Source organism: Ammospiza nelsoni, chromosome 2, assembly GCF_027579445.1.
Source record: "Ammospiza nelsoni isolate bAmmNel1 chromosome 2, bAmmNel1.pri, whole genome shotgun sequence".
In the NCBI taxonomy this organism is placed as follows: domain Eukaryota; kingdom Metazoa; phylum Chordata; class Aves; order Passeriformes; family Passerellidae; genus Ammospiza; species Ammospiza nelsoni.
The window spans coordinates 89604746-89619092 of record NC_080634.1 but is presented as its reverse complement, the minus strand read 5'-3'; the positions used below and the strand labels follow the sequence as shown (position 1 = coordinate 89619092).

The 14347-nt window shown below is 40.2% G+C and overlaps 1 protein-coding gene across 1 annotated transcript in view; it reads left to right on the top strand.

Annotated features, from left to right (window-relative positions):
- Positions 1 to 14347, top strand: part of TBC1D8 (TBC1 domain family member 8) — a 48949-nt gene that overhangs the window by 19335 nt on the left and 15267 nt on the right. The window contains exons 4-7 of the mRNA XM_059465869.1: positions 287 to 515; positions 4190 to 4430; positions 11728 to 11935; positions 13107 to 13301. Of these exons, the coding sequence (XP_059321852.1) occupies positions 287 to 515; positions 4190 to 4430; positions 11728 to 11935; positions 13107 to 13301 (873 nt within the window). The remainder of the gene's footprint in view (positions 1 to 286; positions 516 to 4189; positions 4431 to 11727; positions 11936 to 13106; positions 13302 to 14347) is intronic.

The following is a 14347-nucleotide window of genomic DNA, read 5'->3' as shown; positions in this document are numbered from 1 at the left end:
AGCAGTCATAAGCCATAGTGAAAGTGCAGAGATACAGTTCTGCCAGACTTGTTGAAAAAACTATGAATAAGGTAAAGAAGGCCCCAGAAGTCTTGCTTTGGGAGCATTCAAAATGTGTGAGAGATGCAAGCGCCAGAGAAATTTCTCCGTTTGTGAAAACTGCAAATTGACTGGAATTTCTTTGTAATAAAGTGTTGCATTATTAGAATTTGAATGGGCAGCTTGTAGCAGCTTGCCTGAGTGTGCCATAGCTTTATGCTGACATATGGTCTTGTTCTGGGCTCAGGCACTGATTGCAGAGGAAACGAGCAGCAAACTCGCTGAGCAGGAGGAGGACCCCGAGAAGTTCCGAGAAGCCCTGGTGAAATTTGAATCCAGATTTAATTTTCCTGAAGCAGAGAAGTTGATCACCTATTATTCCTGTTGCTGTTGGAAAGGAAAAGTTCCTCGGCAAGGCTGGCTTTATTTGAGCATCAATCATCTCTGTTTTTATTCCTTCTTCCTGGGCAAAGAATGTAAGTGTAAATGCATAAGGAATCTTATGCTGGGGAGAAATATAAATACATTTAAAAGCAAGAATAACCAGGGTTCTCATGAAAAGCCTAGCTGACCTCTGAAGTTTAGTTTCTGAGTTTTTAGTTATTAGGTGAAAAATCCTGTTTAATTAAAATTTCACTCCAGCCTTTGTGTTTTAATATGAATCCAGTAATTAAAATAACACTGCAAGAGCACACAGACATAGTTGTTACCTGTTTTTTCTTTTTGCCATGGTGAAGCAACCTTAACATGTAGCAGACCTCCTACAAGTTCTAAAATGAGGAGTTTTAGTGCTGAAAATGGTGAGGAAGGATGGGTCCCTCCCACAGGTAGGAGAGCAGAGTCATCAGATTGCGGCAGGGTGGTAGGGGAAGGGCTCCTGGGGCCAGGGGTGCCTGAGTCAAGCTGCCTGCCTGAAGAAATCCCAGGACAAATAGAAGGAATGTGCCCTGGAGAACCAGGTGAAAATTCAGAGCTTTTAAGGAAGAACAACAGCAATTTAGGGATTTGTTTGTGTTTCTGAATAGCAGTGCAGTAAGGTCAAAAGAGGCATATCCTGAGGCTTTTTGGCCCTTCAGATGGTTCAGCAAGTTCTAAGGATTTAGTTGTGGTGTTCTTCTACAGAGAAAGAACTGTGAGAATGGAAAGCCTGACAGAAGAGATATTAGAAAGTAAAAATAAAAGTAGCAGATGTAAAATGTAATAATGAATGTAGCCATTTAAACTCTGCAGCATTTCTCTGTTTAGTAAAATTGTGCATAAACCTCTGGCCTTTTAAGGCCTGTTTATCCTGCTGGAACTTAAACAAAGTCAGCAATAGAAACCTATACTGCTGTAAATATAGCAATGTTTGTCAGATCAGTTAGGAAAACTTTGCCATATTCTAACTGGATTTAATATTGAGACATAGCGGTAGATTTAGAAATGAAGTTCATCTTAAGAAAGATAGTAACTTGTAATTTCTAAGACTGGAAACATACAAAGACATTCTTAGAGCTGGAGGTCGTTTCTTCCCTTAGATTATTTCAAGCTACTTATTTTGTCATATCACTAAAGATGGGAGAATTATATTTGAATATATTTGAAGTGCAGCTAAGTTTGGGAGAATTATATTTGAAGTGCAGCTAAGTTTGTTATTCACTATAAAAACAAAAGTTGAGTTATGCTGGGAAGAACAGAATGGAATTTCTTCATGTACTAGGTATGTGAGTTCTTGTTTAATCCCCTTGTTTTCTGGTTAGTATTAAATTTTTTGTCAATCATTTCTTCTTATTATCATTGCAGGTTTTCTCTTATTAAATCTGAGATAGCCAGTCTGCCAGAGCACACAAAGCAGAAATTATACTTATTAATGATAGATAACAGTAGAAGGAGGAGGGAGAGCGAAAAACCCTTTGTATGGTTCCAAAAATTTTGTTTATGCAATACCACAGATTGTTAAATGATAATGGAAATAAAATATCATGTTGTATTGTTTAAGAAGAGATTTATTCTCATATATTTTATGATATTCATTATGAAAATCACACAAACACAAACAAACAATTATGCGTTTGCAACTTTTATTTTGACCATGGAAAATGCACTGTTCATTCATCAGTGCAGTCAGTCACATTGTCTTCCCATTTGCATGGAAATGTGAGAAAACCCCCTGAATTTTCTTTTGGTTAAACAAACTTCCCTAGCTCCGTGGGAAGCAGCATATATGCTGAAATGATTCCCACTTCCTTGATTGTGATAAAGCAGATTACTTCTGTTTCTAGGCTAGTGTTTTGTCATGTTTATGAAATATTTGTTTTACAGGGAATAATCCAGATTTAATACTGTTCTGGTTGTTACTGTTTGAGAAGCTGATGCTGATTACATGCAGAACAAGTGATTCATTGCCTTTGTCTTTTTCAGGCAGCAATCGCAAATGAAATCTGGTTAAATCTGGTCTTGAAAATATTGCTAAGAAATCACATTTATTGTATTCTTCAATACTACACAGAAAAAAACCCTCAATATATGAGTTGCAATAAAATTAATTCTCAATTGTGTTTTACCTCTATAAAAATCCCTCCAAATCATAGACTGAAATCTATTTATAGGCAGAGTGTTACGTCTTCTGCTTCTGGCAAGTCTTTTCCCTTCTTTTGTTTCATTTTGTGTTGAAGTGACCTGGAATGTGATATTAGAACCTGTTTTCAACTTCTCATAAAATTAATTTACGATTTATGTGAATATAAATTCCATGGAAAATTTTTTTCCAGGACAAGTCCCTTTTATCTAAACTTCAAGTGTTTGTAGGATTTCAGAGGTTTAGATCATCAGATAGCTTGGAAGGGTGTGCCAAGGTTTCTTCACATTTTTAATTAAATCTGTGTTTTTCTGCAACTTCGAAGATTTTGTACCTTTTATCAGTGGCTTGAGTCCTGTACAGGCTGTTGTGCTTTTTCTGTAACCAGCACTGTAGAGCCTGTGTGACTCTGACCTGCCTGAACAGCAGTGCTGTTGCTACAGCAGTATTTAATCTTTCTTCCCTTGGCTGGGCTGGTGCAGTTGATTTTATGATCATTTGCAACAGTCTCTGCATGTTGATGCAGCTGTGCTTTATTTAAGTAAGAAAAAACGCAATCTGTAAATAATCTTGACAGCTGTGGTTCATGTAGTACAGAAAACTTGCTGAGGGTTGCTCCTTAGGTAATGAATGATCTTTGATAAATGTCATATATATATGACAATGTTTGTTATTACTGCCTTTTTATTGCTTTATTGGCATCAGGAGACCAGCTAGGGATGTTAAGGGGTGTAGCCTTGATGTTATTAGCACAGAGAAATCTGGGAAGCTTCCAACAGTTGTTAAGAAGAAATTGAACCTGTTTTAAAGTCCTTTCCAGCCTAATTTCTACCCAGAGATTCCTGTGAGAGGCGAGTAACATCCTGCAGTAATTATCTAAAGTAAGCTGATTCTGTTTGCCACTTGTATTTATATGATTCAACAGCTTTAAGTATAGAGAACAGTGTCCTACACTTCTTGTTCTCTATAAACAAGCCTGACTATAGTTAATGTTTAGGGCAAGATGTGCCCTGTGCATCTTTTCAGTAAAAAGTAACCAAATGGAAAGATCCCAAAGGCTAGGCAGCTTTTTTAATGTCTTGTTTATAGTCGTAATTATACTTTATAGCAGTCTCCAAAAAAAGCTTTCTTTTGGAGGGGACCTAGCTTTATTTTAAAACCTAAAGTAACTGCGCATGTAATTGGTTTTCCACCTGCCTAGTGTTTTGTTTCTAGGAGATAACAAAGCTTTTCCCTCTCATCTTTGTATTCTGGAGATGAACTGCTTCTTCTGGTGGTGAAGAAGCAGGCTGCAGGAATGACTTGTAAAGGAATTAGGAGCACAGGGTATGGCAGATGTTCTGCAAAGGTACCACCCCAGTCTAGCATTTCTTGTGAAGATAGTTAAAATTTTGAGGGAGAGATTCTGAAAAAGGAGTGGGTGAGATTGAATGCAGAGTCGTAACAGACATTTCAGCATGTGCTTGGTCTTGCCCATAAAAATTTCTCTCTCTCCTCTTTGGTTTGCTTTTCATTCTGAATTTGATTGTTTCCCAAATCTGAAAGATGGAAGCAAAGTTTCCAACCCACTTTTGCTCTTCTCTTGGATTGCAGTGAAACTTATCATCCCTTGGGTTGAGGTCCAGAAGCTGGAAAGAACCTCCAATGTCTTCATGACGGACACAGTCCGTGTCACCACAGCAAACAAGGAGCGCGACTTCTCCACCTTCCTCAATATTGCTGAGGCTTTCAGGATCATGGAGCAGCTGGCAGATGTGACACTCCGAAGGCTACTGGATAATGAAATCTTTGAACTGGATCCAGGCCTGCAGGATCCTACTCAGATTACTAAGAGGTAAATAGCTCAACTGTCATATGAGCAATAGTGGGATTCATGGTTTGGTGTGTTAGCTGGCTAAGATTTCAAAGCTTTGTTTGATTGGATGCAAAAGAGACTTCATAGTGTGTTATGGTGTATCCAAAAGGTGCATTTTAACTTTATGCAAGATACATTTATTGACTTTACATTCTTCCCTTAAACAGCATAAAGTTTCAAAAATACTGTTCCCATAGAAGGGAAGATTGCAGCAAGGGGTATTTGTCATCTTCCCTGAAGAGCAGCATTATTTTGCTTAAATTTTTGGTAATATGTAGGCTTTCCTAGTACCTTCAGTTCTCTGGAATTACTGCTTTTGATCCCATCTGAAACATGGAATTCTCACTAGTGTGATTGCCATAGCCAATTTAGCAAGTAGTTACAGGACTTAAAAACACAGTTGTGGTATTGCTATTGTCGGCTCTACCCCTCACATCCCTGAAATGCATCCCTGCATTCCTCTCCCACTACAGAAATGCATCTCAGGGAAAGATTGATGGCTGTTTCTCTGCTTACAACTCTGTGTTTTATTTGCTGCTTCGCTAAAGGGGGAGGGAAGCTGCCCTGAGGAATTTTAGGTGGGCAGGATGGATTAGCCCTAACTGGAATTTGCCTGGGGCATCAAGGTTAAGGTGGTGATTTAAAATACTTCTTTTCTGAATGGGATGTTTGTGGAGCAGTTATCTTCTCTTGAATCATGCTCTTTCCTGCTCTTCCTTCCTCTCCCTCTGCCAGGGTTTGAAGGGAATCACTGAGGTGTTGCTTCCTGACTAAAACATGAGGAATGCATGGTACCATTTCCCAAAAAGAGAAACCAGTAGCCATTTTGTTGTTTCTGAGGGACATTTTTACAGTGGTGGTGGGCCTATATCTCAGCTAAACACTTCTGCAAAGTTTCATAGTGGAGTTTAAAACAATAAAATGGACTTCCTCTGCAATTTCATATGTACACACAGTAAGGAAAATCAGTGACACCAGGATTTCATCATTGAAGAATTCACTTGAGGTAACACAGTGGTGAGCAGCCATAAACATCTTTGCAGGCTTTTTTAATAACCAAGGTTCCTTGGATACAAGAGCTGCCATTGTTTTTACACTATCTGTGTAACTTGGTTTTTTTAACATTGGAGGCTTTTGGCTCAAGAGATGTAGGGATGTTAGTGCTTTAGCTAATGCAGAACATGGCTGTGGTAGGTTGTATCTCAGCCCCTTTCCATGGTTTACCATTTTAAGTTCCTCCTGCTTTTGGGCTGAAAAGTTAGATGCAAGAAGAGAAATCCAGAGGAGATGTAACAAAAACCTGGGGGGAGATATTTTTCAGCATCTACCAATTTTTGTTGTTGTCATTTCCCAAAATAGTCTTTGAATCAGGGATACTAACTGAATGGAAAGAAAATAAAATTACAGTTTTAAAGAAAAGCATAAGCTTAGTAATATGCTATAAAAAGGGGCTCTCAGGGAGTCATCTTGTAAGTACCTTGTGGCATTTTTGAAGAGCAATGTCCCCATTAGTGGTCAAGCAAGAGAAACCATTTCACACACTTATTCAAACTGATTCTCTCTCTCCTTCCCTCCAACTAAAGAAGAAAAAAAATAAAGTAAAAGGAGCACAGGGAGAAGGAAGGATAAAAATATATTTACTGGAGATTTCCTGGTTAAGATGTTCTCTAACCTGTACTGTGACTTGGGATGGCATGGATGATACCAAGATCCCATTTCTTCTGCATGAATTAGGTAGTGGTTGGATAAGTTGCTGTTTCTGGTGCCCTTTGTCCCACTTCAGCAACCACTTTGATGTAAGGTGATTAAGCAAGACTGTAGTTTGAACAGTGGATAAACTGGTTTTTAGTGTTAACATGTTTTGGGGGGAATGTTTTTCTTTTTTGGTGTATGAAGTTCTGGTTGCTGCTTTTTTTCTTGAAGCCATTTTAGTACTACAAGAACAATTACTTTCCTCTCAACATGTTCCTTCTAATTGTCATTGTTAGTTCTTGTACATGATTTGGAAGCAACTAATAATCTATGAAAATGAAAGCAGACATATATATCATTTGAACTATTCCAGCTCTGACAAATTAATGAAGTTGTAGGTGTCTTGTGTTTGCTAGACTCTCTTTTGTGAGAGGCTTGTTTCAATATATTTATTTTTATAAAAATACATTTTCAGTGCTGTCATGATCTGTTTATTCTACAGTCTGAAAACCATAAACCTTTGCCATTCCTGAGGCTCTTGGAGTCATCTTACTGAGCAGTGGAGGGATGGGACTCAGAGGGGCCATGGGATTAGGCCCACAGCCTGTGACATAAATTATATCATGGCCAGAGTCAAATAAGTCAGTATGCAATTTTTTGTGCTGTCTAATGAAATTGTTATGCACAGAACAATGAATTATGAAGGGATTAATGGCAATGGAGGTAATTGCCATAAAAAGCAAAATAAAGCTGATGTGTTTGGTACCTATGATTGCCATTTCTTGTAGGCATATGTGTGTGCCATAGAATTTTACTGGAACACATATGTGACTATTTTTTCTTTTTTTTTTTTTTTTTAAAGGCTGCAGCAGTTTCTGGTATAGGTTTCTTGTACTTCTAATTTCCATCTCTTTCAGGATGTAAAAGTACCCATTTCATTTCTCAAATGTAGTGAGAAATTCTCCAGAGCAGAACCCACAATTTCAAAGCTTTAGTGCTGGTATAAGTAAGGTTTCAACAGTGTGATATGTTTTCCCAGGCTCTAACCACATCAGGTTTTTTTCTTCATGTTTAACTGTGAGTTACCAGTGAGAATGACTTTGCTTCATGTGAAGGCAAAGAAGGTTGTTAACAGTGATCTAAGCTCAATGGAAACTGTTTGAAGTATCCTGAGTCATAAATGTCACTTCAATCTGCATTTATTCCTTCAGAGACAGAATCTGAGAATGCTTTAAACCTTGAGCAACAAGTAGAATGTGACTAGAAAAAAGTTCCTTTTATTGCATCTCTGTAGCAAAAGGTAGGGTTTGGGTTATCTCTTTGTGATTGCCAATGTGTTTTTTAGGTTTTGCAGTAAAGGGCATATCAGGATCCATACCAGTACTTCACTGTTCTGTCACTTAGAAGTCTGAGGTCTAACTTGAATCTGCCACACTTTTTGGGTCTGTCACTTTTTGTTCTACTCAGTACTATTGAAGAGATCAGAAGTGCTCACTTTCATTAGAGCACTTTGTGCTCACTTAGAGCAATCATTTGTGTGTTTGGGGGTTGATGTGTATCTTCTTTCTTTTTTTTTTTTAAACCTGTACTGCCCTACTTCCACCAGGGTTTTCTTATCAGTGGATTTTAGCCATTCTGGTCACTCTTCCCTGGACATTCATCGCTGATGCCATGTGGGGGCAGGTGCATGGTGGTGGGATATAGAATTGCCCCAGTAACCTTGCCAGTTCTGGGACTGCCATGCTGCATCTTGGTAGCCAGGAACTTCTGCAGCCCAGTCAGTGTTCCTCTTCCTTCTGTGAGCATGAGGCTGTTGGCTCTTGTTCAGCGTGTGTTCCTTTGTAACATCCAGGGATGGCTCCTGGTGGAGTTCATCTCCGTGCTGCATTTGTGAAGCTTATGATGTACAGCTGAAAATATTTGTAATTTTTTTTTCCACAACATCCCCTAAATTTATGACTATAAATCTGAATTTCATCCTTTTGTTATGTTCATTAGCCTCTACCAGCCTTGCATCAAGCGCAGGTTTAATGACAGTCTCTTGATCCATCATACAGGTTGCTAATGAAGACATTGAACAGAAGCTAATCTAGGACAGATTCCCAAGGGGGTCCTCTTGATACAACCTTCTAATTTATTAGGAAGCCCTGAAGGACTGTGTTTTGAGGCACTCTTTTGCAGCTGTCTTGGTCCAACAGTTTACCAGTTCGAGTTTAATTAGTTCCATGAGAGGCTATATCAAGACTTTCATAAATTTTGGCTAAAACATTCATTGCAACTCCTTCATCTACAAGTCTAGTGTTCCTGCTGTGTAAGGGAACGGTGTTCAGTTTACATGTGTCCTGACAAGACCATGTTGGCTCTTCTCAGATAACATCTCCTGACTTGCTTATAAGAAGCCTTTCTTCCCACATAAATTTAGCAGTTCTTTCAAAAAACAAGACATATATTGTTGGATGTATTATTTCCAAAGTATCTTACTTTCTGGAGTCTCAATAGTAAGAAGGATGTAGTAATCTGTCTCTTGAAGCAAGAGGTCAGCAAGGCTGTTTAGATTTTAGACCGGCTACAAGTGACTCAGCAGAGCTAAAATCTTGCCAAGTTGGCTTCTGCTGGATTTAAAGCACAGAAAAACATTTGACAGTGAGGACAGCATTTGAAGGATCCTGATGGTTTTAGGCATTTTGTTAGACCTGTGCGTGTTATTTCCTTTAATTTAAAGCTCTTGGAAGGTAATGTGGGGGTCATGCACAAGGAGTTATTGCAGTTCAGGCTTGCCTTTCACTTTGAAGTGCTGGAGTTGGAGGCAGTCCACGATCCCATAACACACAGGTTGGGAGCTGCACTCAGAAGGAATTGCTGAGTTTTTTGAAAAGTAGGGAACAAGGCAGTTGCATCTTGTTGCCTTTTATTCTTCTGATGCTTGTGTAAATACTCAGTAAACATTATTTTAACATAACGATAGCTTTCCTTTTTTTATTTAAGTACCACTGCAGTATCCTGCATTTGCTTAAAAACCAAACTGACTTGGAAATAGTTAAGCAAGAGTAGAAATTTTAGAACAGGTAGGGGTGCAAGTAGAAAGACTGCATTTCTCTTTGGTGTTGGAGGTCTTGTGAAACTCTAAATGGAAGCTGTGGAACTTGGTGATGTGGCCCATCTTTGTTGTATTATATTTTAAAAATTGCCTGTCTTGTTTTAGGAGCTAAATTTGTTTGTGGGTTTTTTAGAGTTGTAGGGTTAGGGGTTTTTTTAACCAACTCTAATTTTGTTTGGCTGTGTTTATGAAGGGAGACCTTTAAGCCCTAGAATTTGCTTGCTTAACAGGAAATATATTCTTGGTATTCAACTTTAGAATAAAACCTCTTGTTTGAGCCCACAGTGGTAGGTGCTGACAGGATCTTGTCCCTCTGCTACCATGTTTTATTCCGGGATCCCTCCCCCAAGCAGGCTGGCCCATTTCAGCACTTGTGTCTGGGGCAGCCCTGGCTTTGGTGTGTTCCCTGTGGTGTCCCTGTGTGAGTCATGGGGGAACAGGCAGTTCCAGGGATGTTGGGATTGGCAGCCTTCCACAGGTGAGTGGGGGTGGATACAGTGCTGGTGAATTTACTTGGTTTCAGATGTGACTGTCATTCTTCTTCAGCTTAGAATCCTGTGGTTTGTTGTCTGAAAGTCCCTGCATGTGGAGCCCACAGCCCCAGGAAATGCAGGAAAATCCCGAAGACTCAGAAACTTCAGATTTTGGAGCATAAGAAACAGTCAGCTCTTAAATAACAGACATGCATGCCTCAGTAGAGGGCCCACTCTTCAGTGTAAGGCCTCTTTTCACATAAAGGTCAAGAAATCTCCACAACCAAGTAGATGCAGGGGGGCTCTTACCTTGCAGCACAATAGCAGGAGAGCAGAGCTCTACAAGACCTGACTGCAGATGCTATCAGCAGCATTCATCTGTGCTGTGCAGAAATGGAAAATATTTTAGTGGTGAGTTAGCTAGGAGGCATATCCTGATCCAGCTTTGTCACAATGGTAGATCGCTGCAGGCACTTATCAGAGTTACTCTCGCTGTGGAATTTCAGCTCAGGAGCAACCTTTTTGTCTTTCTTCACAAAGAGGGTTTCTCTTTGTTCTCTGTGAAAAAACAGGAGACTATTTGCTTTCTTTGGATAATATTATTAAGGAAGATAATGCTTGAGAAGGAAGCAGAAGCTGAACGCTGGTTGAGCGCATTCTGTCTTTTCTGTTGCTTGCAGATACAGATCCTCCCTTCTCAGGTCTCTGTTCTGGATTGTCTTCCTCCCTGTTTCTTGTGGCTAAGTCTTTTTCTATGGATTAAACTAAACTAAAAAACCCAAAACCCAAACAAATAATTTATTTACTTATTGAGCCGGTGGCTTCATTTGTCTCAACATATATTTTAACAGGGAACAGGGCTGGGGCAGAGGGAAGGTGTCTGCAGAAGGAGGTGGGTGAAGGAGGGAGTGGAGAGGGGATTTACAGCACCAAGGTACCACTCCCTGTTGTGCTTCAGCCCACGCTTTAAATTCTTTCAGTGGCACAAAATCAATTTTTTTTTCCCTTTTCCCTAAGGTGAATCATGCTAGGAAAAATTTACTTGTAATAAATAAAATAATAGAATTTGAGCCCTAATGTTTCTGGAGCTGCTGTTGGTGAGCTAATAGCCATGGCCTGTTCATAATGTAATTGCGTAGTTCTCTAATTTACTGCAGGCTTCTTCATTAAGAAAGGAGAAGAAAAATAAGTCCCCAAAGCCAAGTCTGTATAACCATGGCTCAGTAATGAAAGTTTCATTTATTTAAATTTTTCTCTTCACTTAAATGTGGATGGGTGGCTGGAAGGAGGCCAAGTTCAAACTGAGTGTGGCTGGTGCTGTTAATCCCAGCTGAGTCTGTAAGTGACGTGAAACTGTTCTGCATTTTGAAACTGTTCTGCATTTTTAAACTGTTCTGAGGGCTCTCTTGCTGATACTCTGCAAGTTAAGGATTCCATCATGTAAATGCCACCATCATTAACACTTCTGTTACTGACCACTTTGGAAGTAGTCATTGAGCAAATGCATTACTTTTGGGCACAGGTGCAAGTCCCTGGGGTGATGCTGGTAATGCTACTGTGAACGGAAACAAGGAACATTAGGCTAATCTCCCTTGCTCAATATGTGTTCATCAGATTAAAGATTTAGTTGTCTCCTGGGCACTGAAATTTGTGACTCTTCGAGTCTGTAAAGTCATAGAGCAGCCATAGAAAATGTGTGGTTAAAAAATAATGTAAAAAACCCCCAAACCAGCAAAACAGCTGATTCAAATTAGTGTCCTTTCCCTTCCTAGTCACTATACTAGTTGCTTTTGACCTTATTGTTGAACAAGCAGTTATTGATAATGTTTTCCTTTTAACTTATTTCAAAGTTGCTTGCAGAGTGCTCTATTCACATAGGCACTGAAGATTGCTGTGCATGGTGCTTTTATTCTGTATCCCTTGCTCTTGGTGAGGCCCACAAGAAAAGTTAACCTCACACTGCATGTCCTGACTTTCGGGATCTTGTGATTCGTTCTTGCTGCTTTTTCTTAAGGGATCTTGAAGCCAGAGCACAGAATGAATTCTTTCGGGCCTTCTTCAGATTGCCCAGGAAGGAGAAGCTGCACGAGGTTGTGGACTGCTCTCTCTGGACGCCCTTCAGTCGCTGTCACACAGCAGGGACAATGTATACTTCAGACAGTTACATCTGTTTTGCCAGTAAAGAAAATGGCTGCTGCACTGTGATCATCCCACTTAGAGAGGTAGAGTTTTTTGTTTGTTTAATTTTGGATCCTTATCTGCCTTTTTCTACCCTAAGCCTCCGCTGCCACTTGACTTAGCTTGACAAAGTGTTGTTTGATGAAAAAGAGCAGAATGTTTGTGTGTATCCTGCCTACAGGATAGTTGTACAGCTTGTTCTGGGACTCCTTAGGGCCTGAGCTCCTAAAAATATGGGTGATTCAAAACTATCCTCAAAGTGAAGTATGGACAGGTAATGTAGCAGGACAGAACACTGCAAAAACAGAGTCTGCTTGGCCCAAGACTTGGACAGGGCTCCTCTCCCAGCTCCACAAACACATACATCCATCTTGATGTTGATGGAGACTGGCTTGGACCTATTCCAGCAATGCAAAAGCATCCTTGCCTGGGATCAGCACAAGTATTGAGCTTTCCCTCCATAGACAGCCTTTAACAAACCTATGGGTACTTTTCCAGGCTGTAGGGCAGAGAGAAAGAGGGGATGTTATGCATGCAGTGATGCGCCAACAAGTTTCCATGAAATCAACAGATGAGTTTAAATGAGGGAGAGCACAAGGGAAGGTGGTGGGAGTAGAACAGGAGAAGGAAGATGTCAGCTAACACCTGCCTTATCTGCTGTGGATACAAGGCTGTTATGATCTCTTAATTAAATCTTTCCTTTCATCCTGGACTAATAATAGAGTAACATCCAAATCATATCCTAACTGTAGCTACTTACCTTCCACTGTTGCAGAAACAGAAAACAATATGAGAACAGTGTTGTATGCATAATGAAAATTAGCAAAATAACTGTTTTTTCCCATCTTCAAAGGTGGGAAAGTAAATTTCCTCCTCCACACCCAGAATTCGATCAAGTTGATCCTTTTATAAATATTTTTTTTTAATCATACACTCCTTTCTTATCTTTCCCCTCAGTCTGCTGTTTAGAATTGGGATGCAAAGTAAATTAGGAAAAAAAAAAAAGCATCTGGGATACTTTTTGGCATCTGCTTTGAGCTTCTGGAGAGACCATGAACTTCAGGCAGTTGGATGTGTTTGATCAAAGAAAGCCAATATGAATAACCACATTTAAAGCATGCATATGAAATGCTGTGTTTTGGTACATGTAGAAGATTTGAATATGTTTTTGTGGATGTGGTGCCTAATATGTTTTCTGTAATGTCTCTGGGAAAGGTAATCAGTATAGAGAAGATGGAGGACACAAGCCTTCTCCCTAATCCCATCATTATTAGCATAAGGAGTAAGACAGCTTTTCAGTTCATTGAGCTGAAGGACCGAGATACTTTGGTGGAGAACCTGCTCCAGAGGTTCAAAGAGGTGAACTCCAGCAACACATTGCACTGCAACAACTTGCAAAATAACAATCAGGTACTGAGCTTTTATTTTATTAATAATTTAATATCCATTATTCCAGTGTCCTGCCTTCTTTAGGAGGCCCCCAAATTGATCTTGAGCTAATGCTTATCTGATGCCACCTTTGAAGACCTGGCTGGTGGGATAGAGGACACTCACAGCATAGTTGTGATTGACATGCTGGGGAGAGCAGGGACTGGGATGGGCAGCTGGGTTGCCCTTCACAGAGACCTCCATAGTTTGGGGGAATGGGCTGATAGAGACCTCACGAAGTTCAACAAAGCAAATGTAAAACCTGGCAAAACAAGCCCATGTGACAGGAGAACCGGCTGGTTGGAGAACAGCTGCGTGGGAAAGGAGGAGGAGTCATGAACAAGTTGAGCCTGTAAGTCAGCTGTGTGCTCTTACAATGCTGAGGGACAACCCCATATCAGGTTCTACTAGCAGGATTGTAACCAGCAGGCCATGGGATGTTGCTATTCCCTTTTATTCAGCATTTACGAGCCTGATAAGGAGTACTGTGTCCAGGTTTGACTCTGCTTGATTACACATGAAAAGCATTGATAATTTGGAGTAAGTCTAGTGGAGGGCTATAGGATGGTCAGGGGCTGGAACACATGCTTTATAAGGAGAGGTGGAGGGAGCAGGGCTTCCTCAGCCAAATAGTGGCAAGCTGGAAGATAAAGGCACACTCTCCTTCCATATGCCAGTGGAAAGAGAAGCAGCCACAGCTTCAAGGTTTAGCAAGGAAAAATCTAAACAGATAAAGAGAGATTTCCCCTCATGGTTAGGCAGAACTGGACCAGGCTGCCCAGAGCAGCAGTGCTCTCTGCTTTCTTGGAACTACTCAACTTGACTGGGCACTGACTCCAGCAGCCAGGGCTGAGGGCTCCTGCTTTGAGCAGGGCATTGAAAATGATAGACCTCTCCAACCTAAATTGTTTTGTGATTTTGTCTTTCAAATCATAACAGTAGAAGACTGTTGGGTATCTTGTCATCACGGACACGTAGAATTGGCTAACAACTTTTGTTTTAAAGTAACAACCCTTTTCCTGACATGC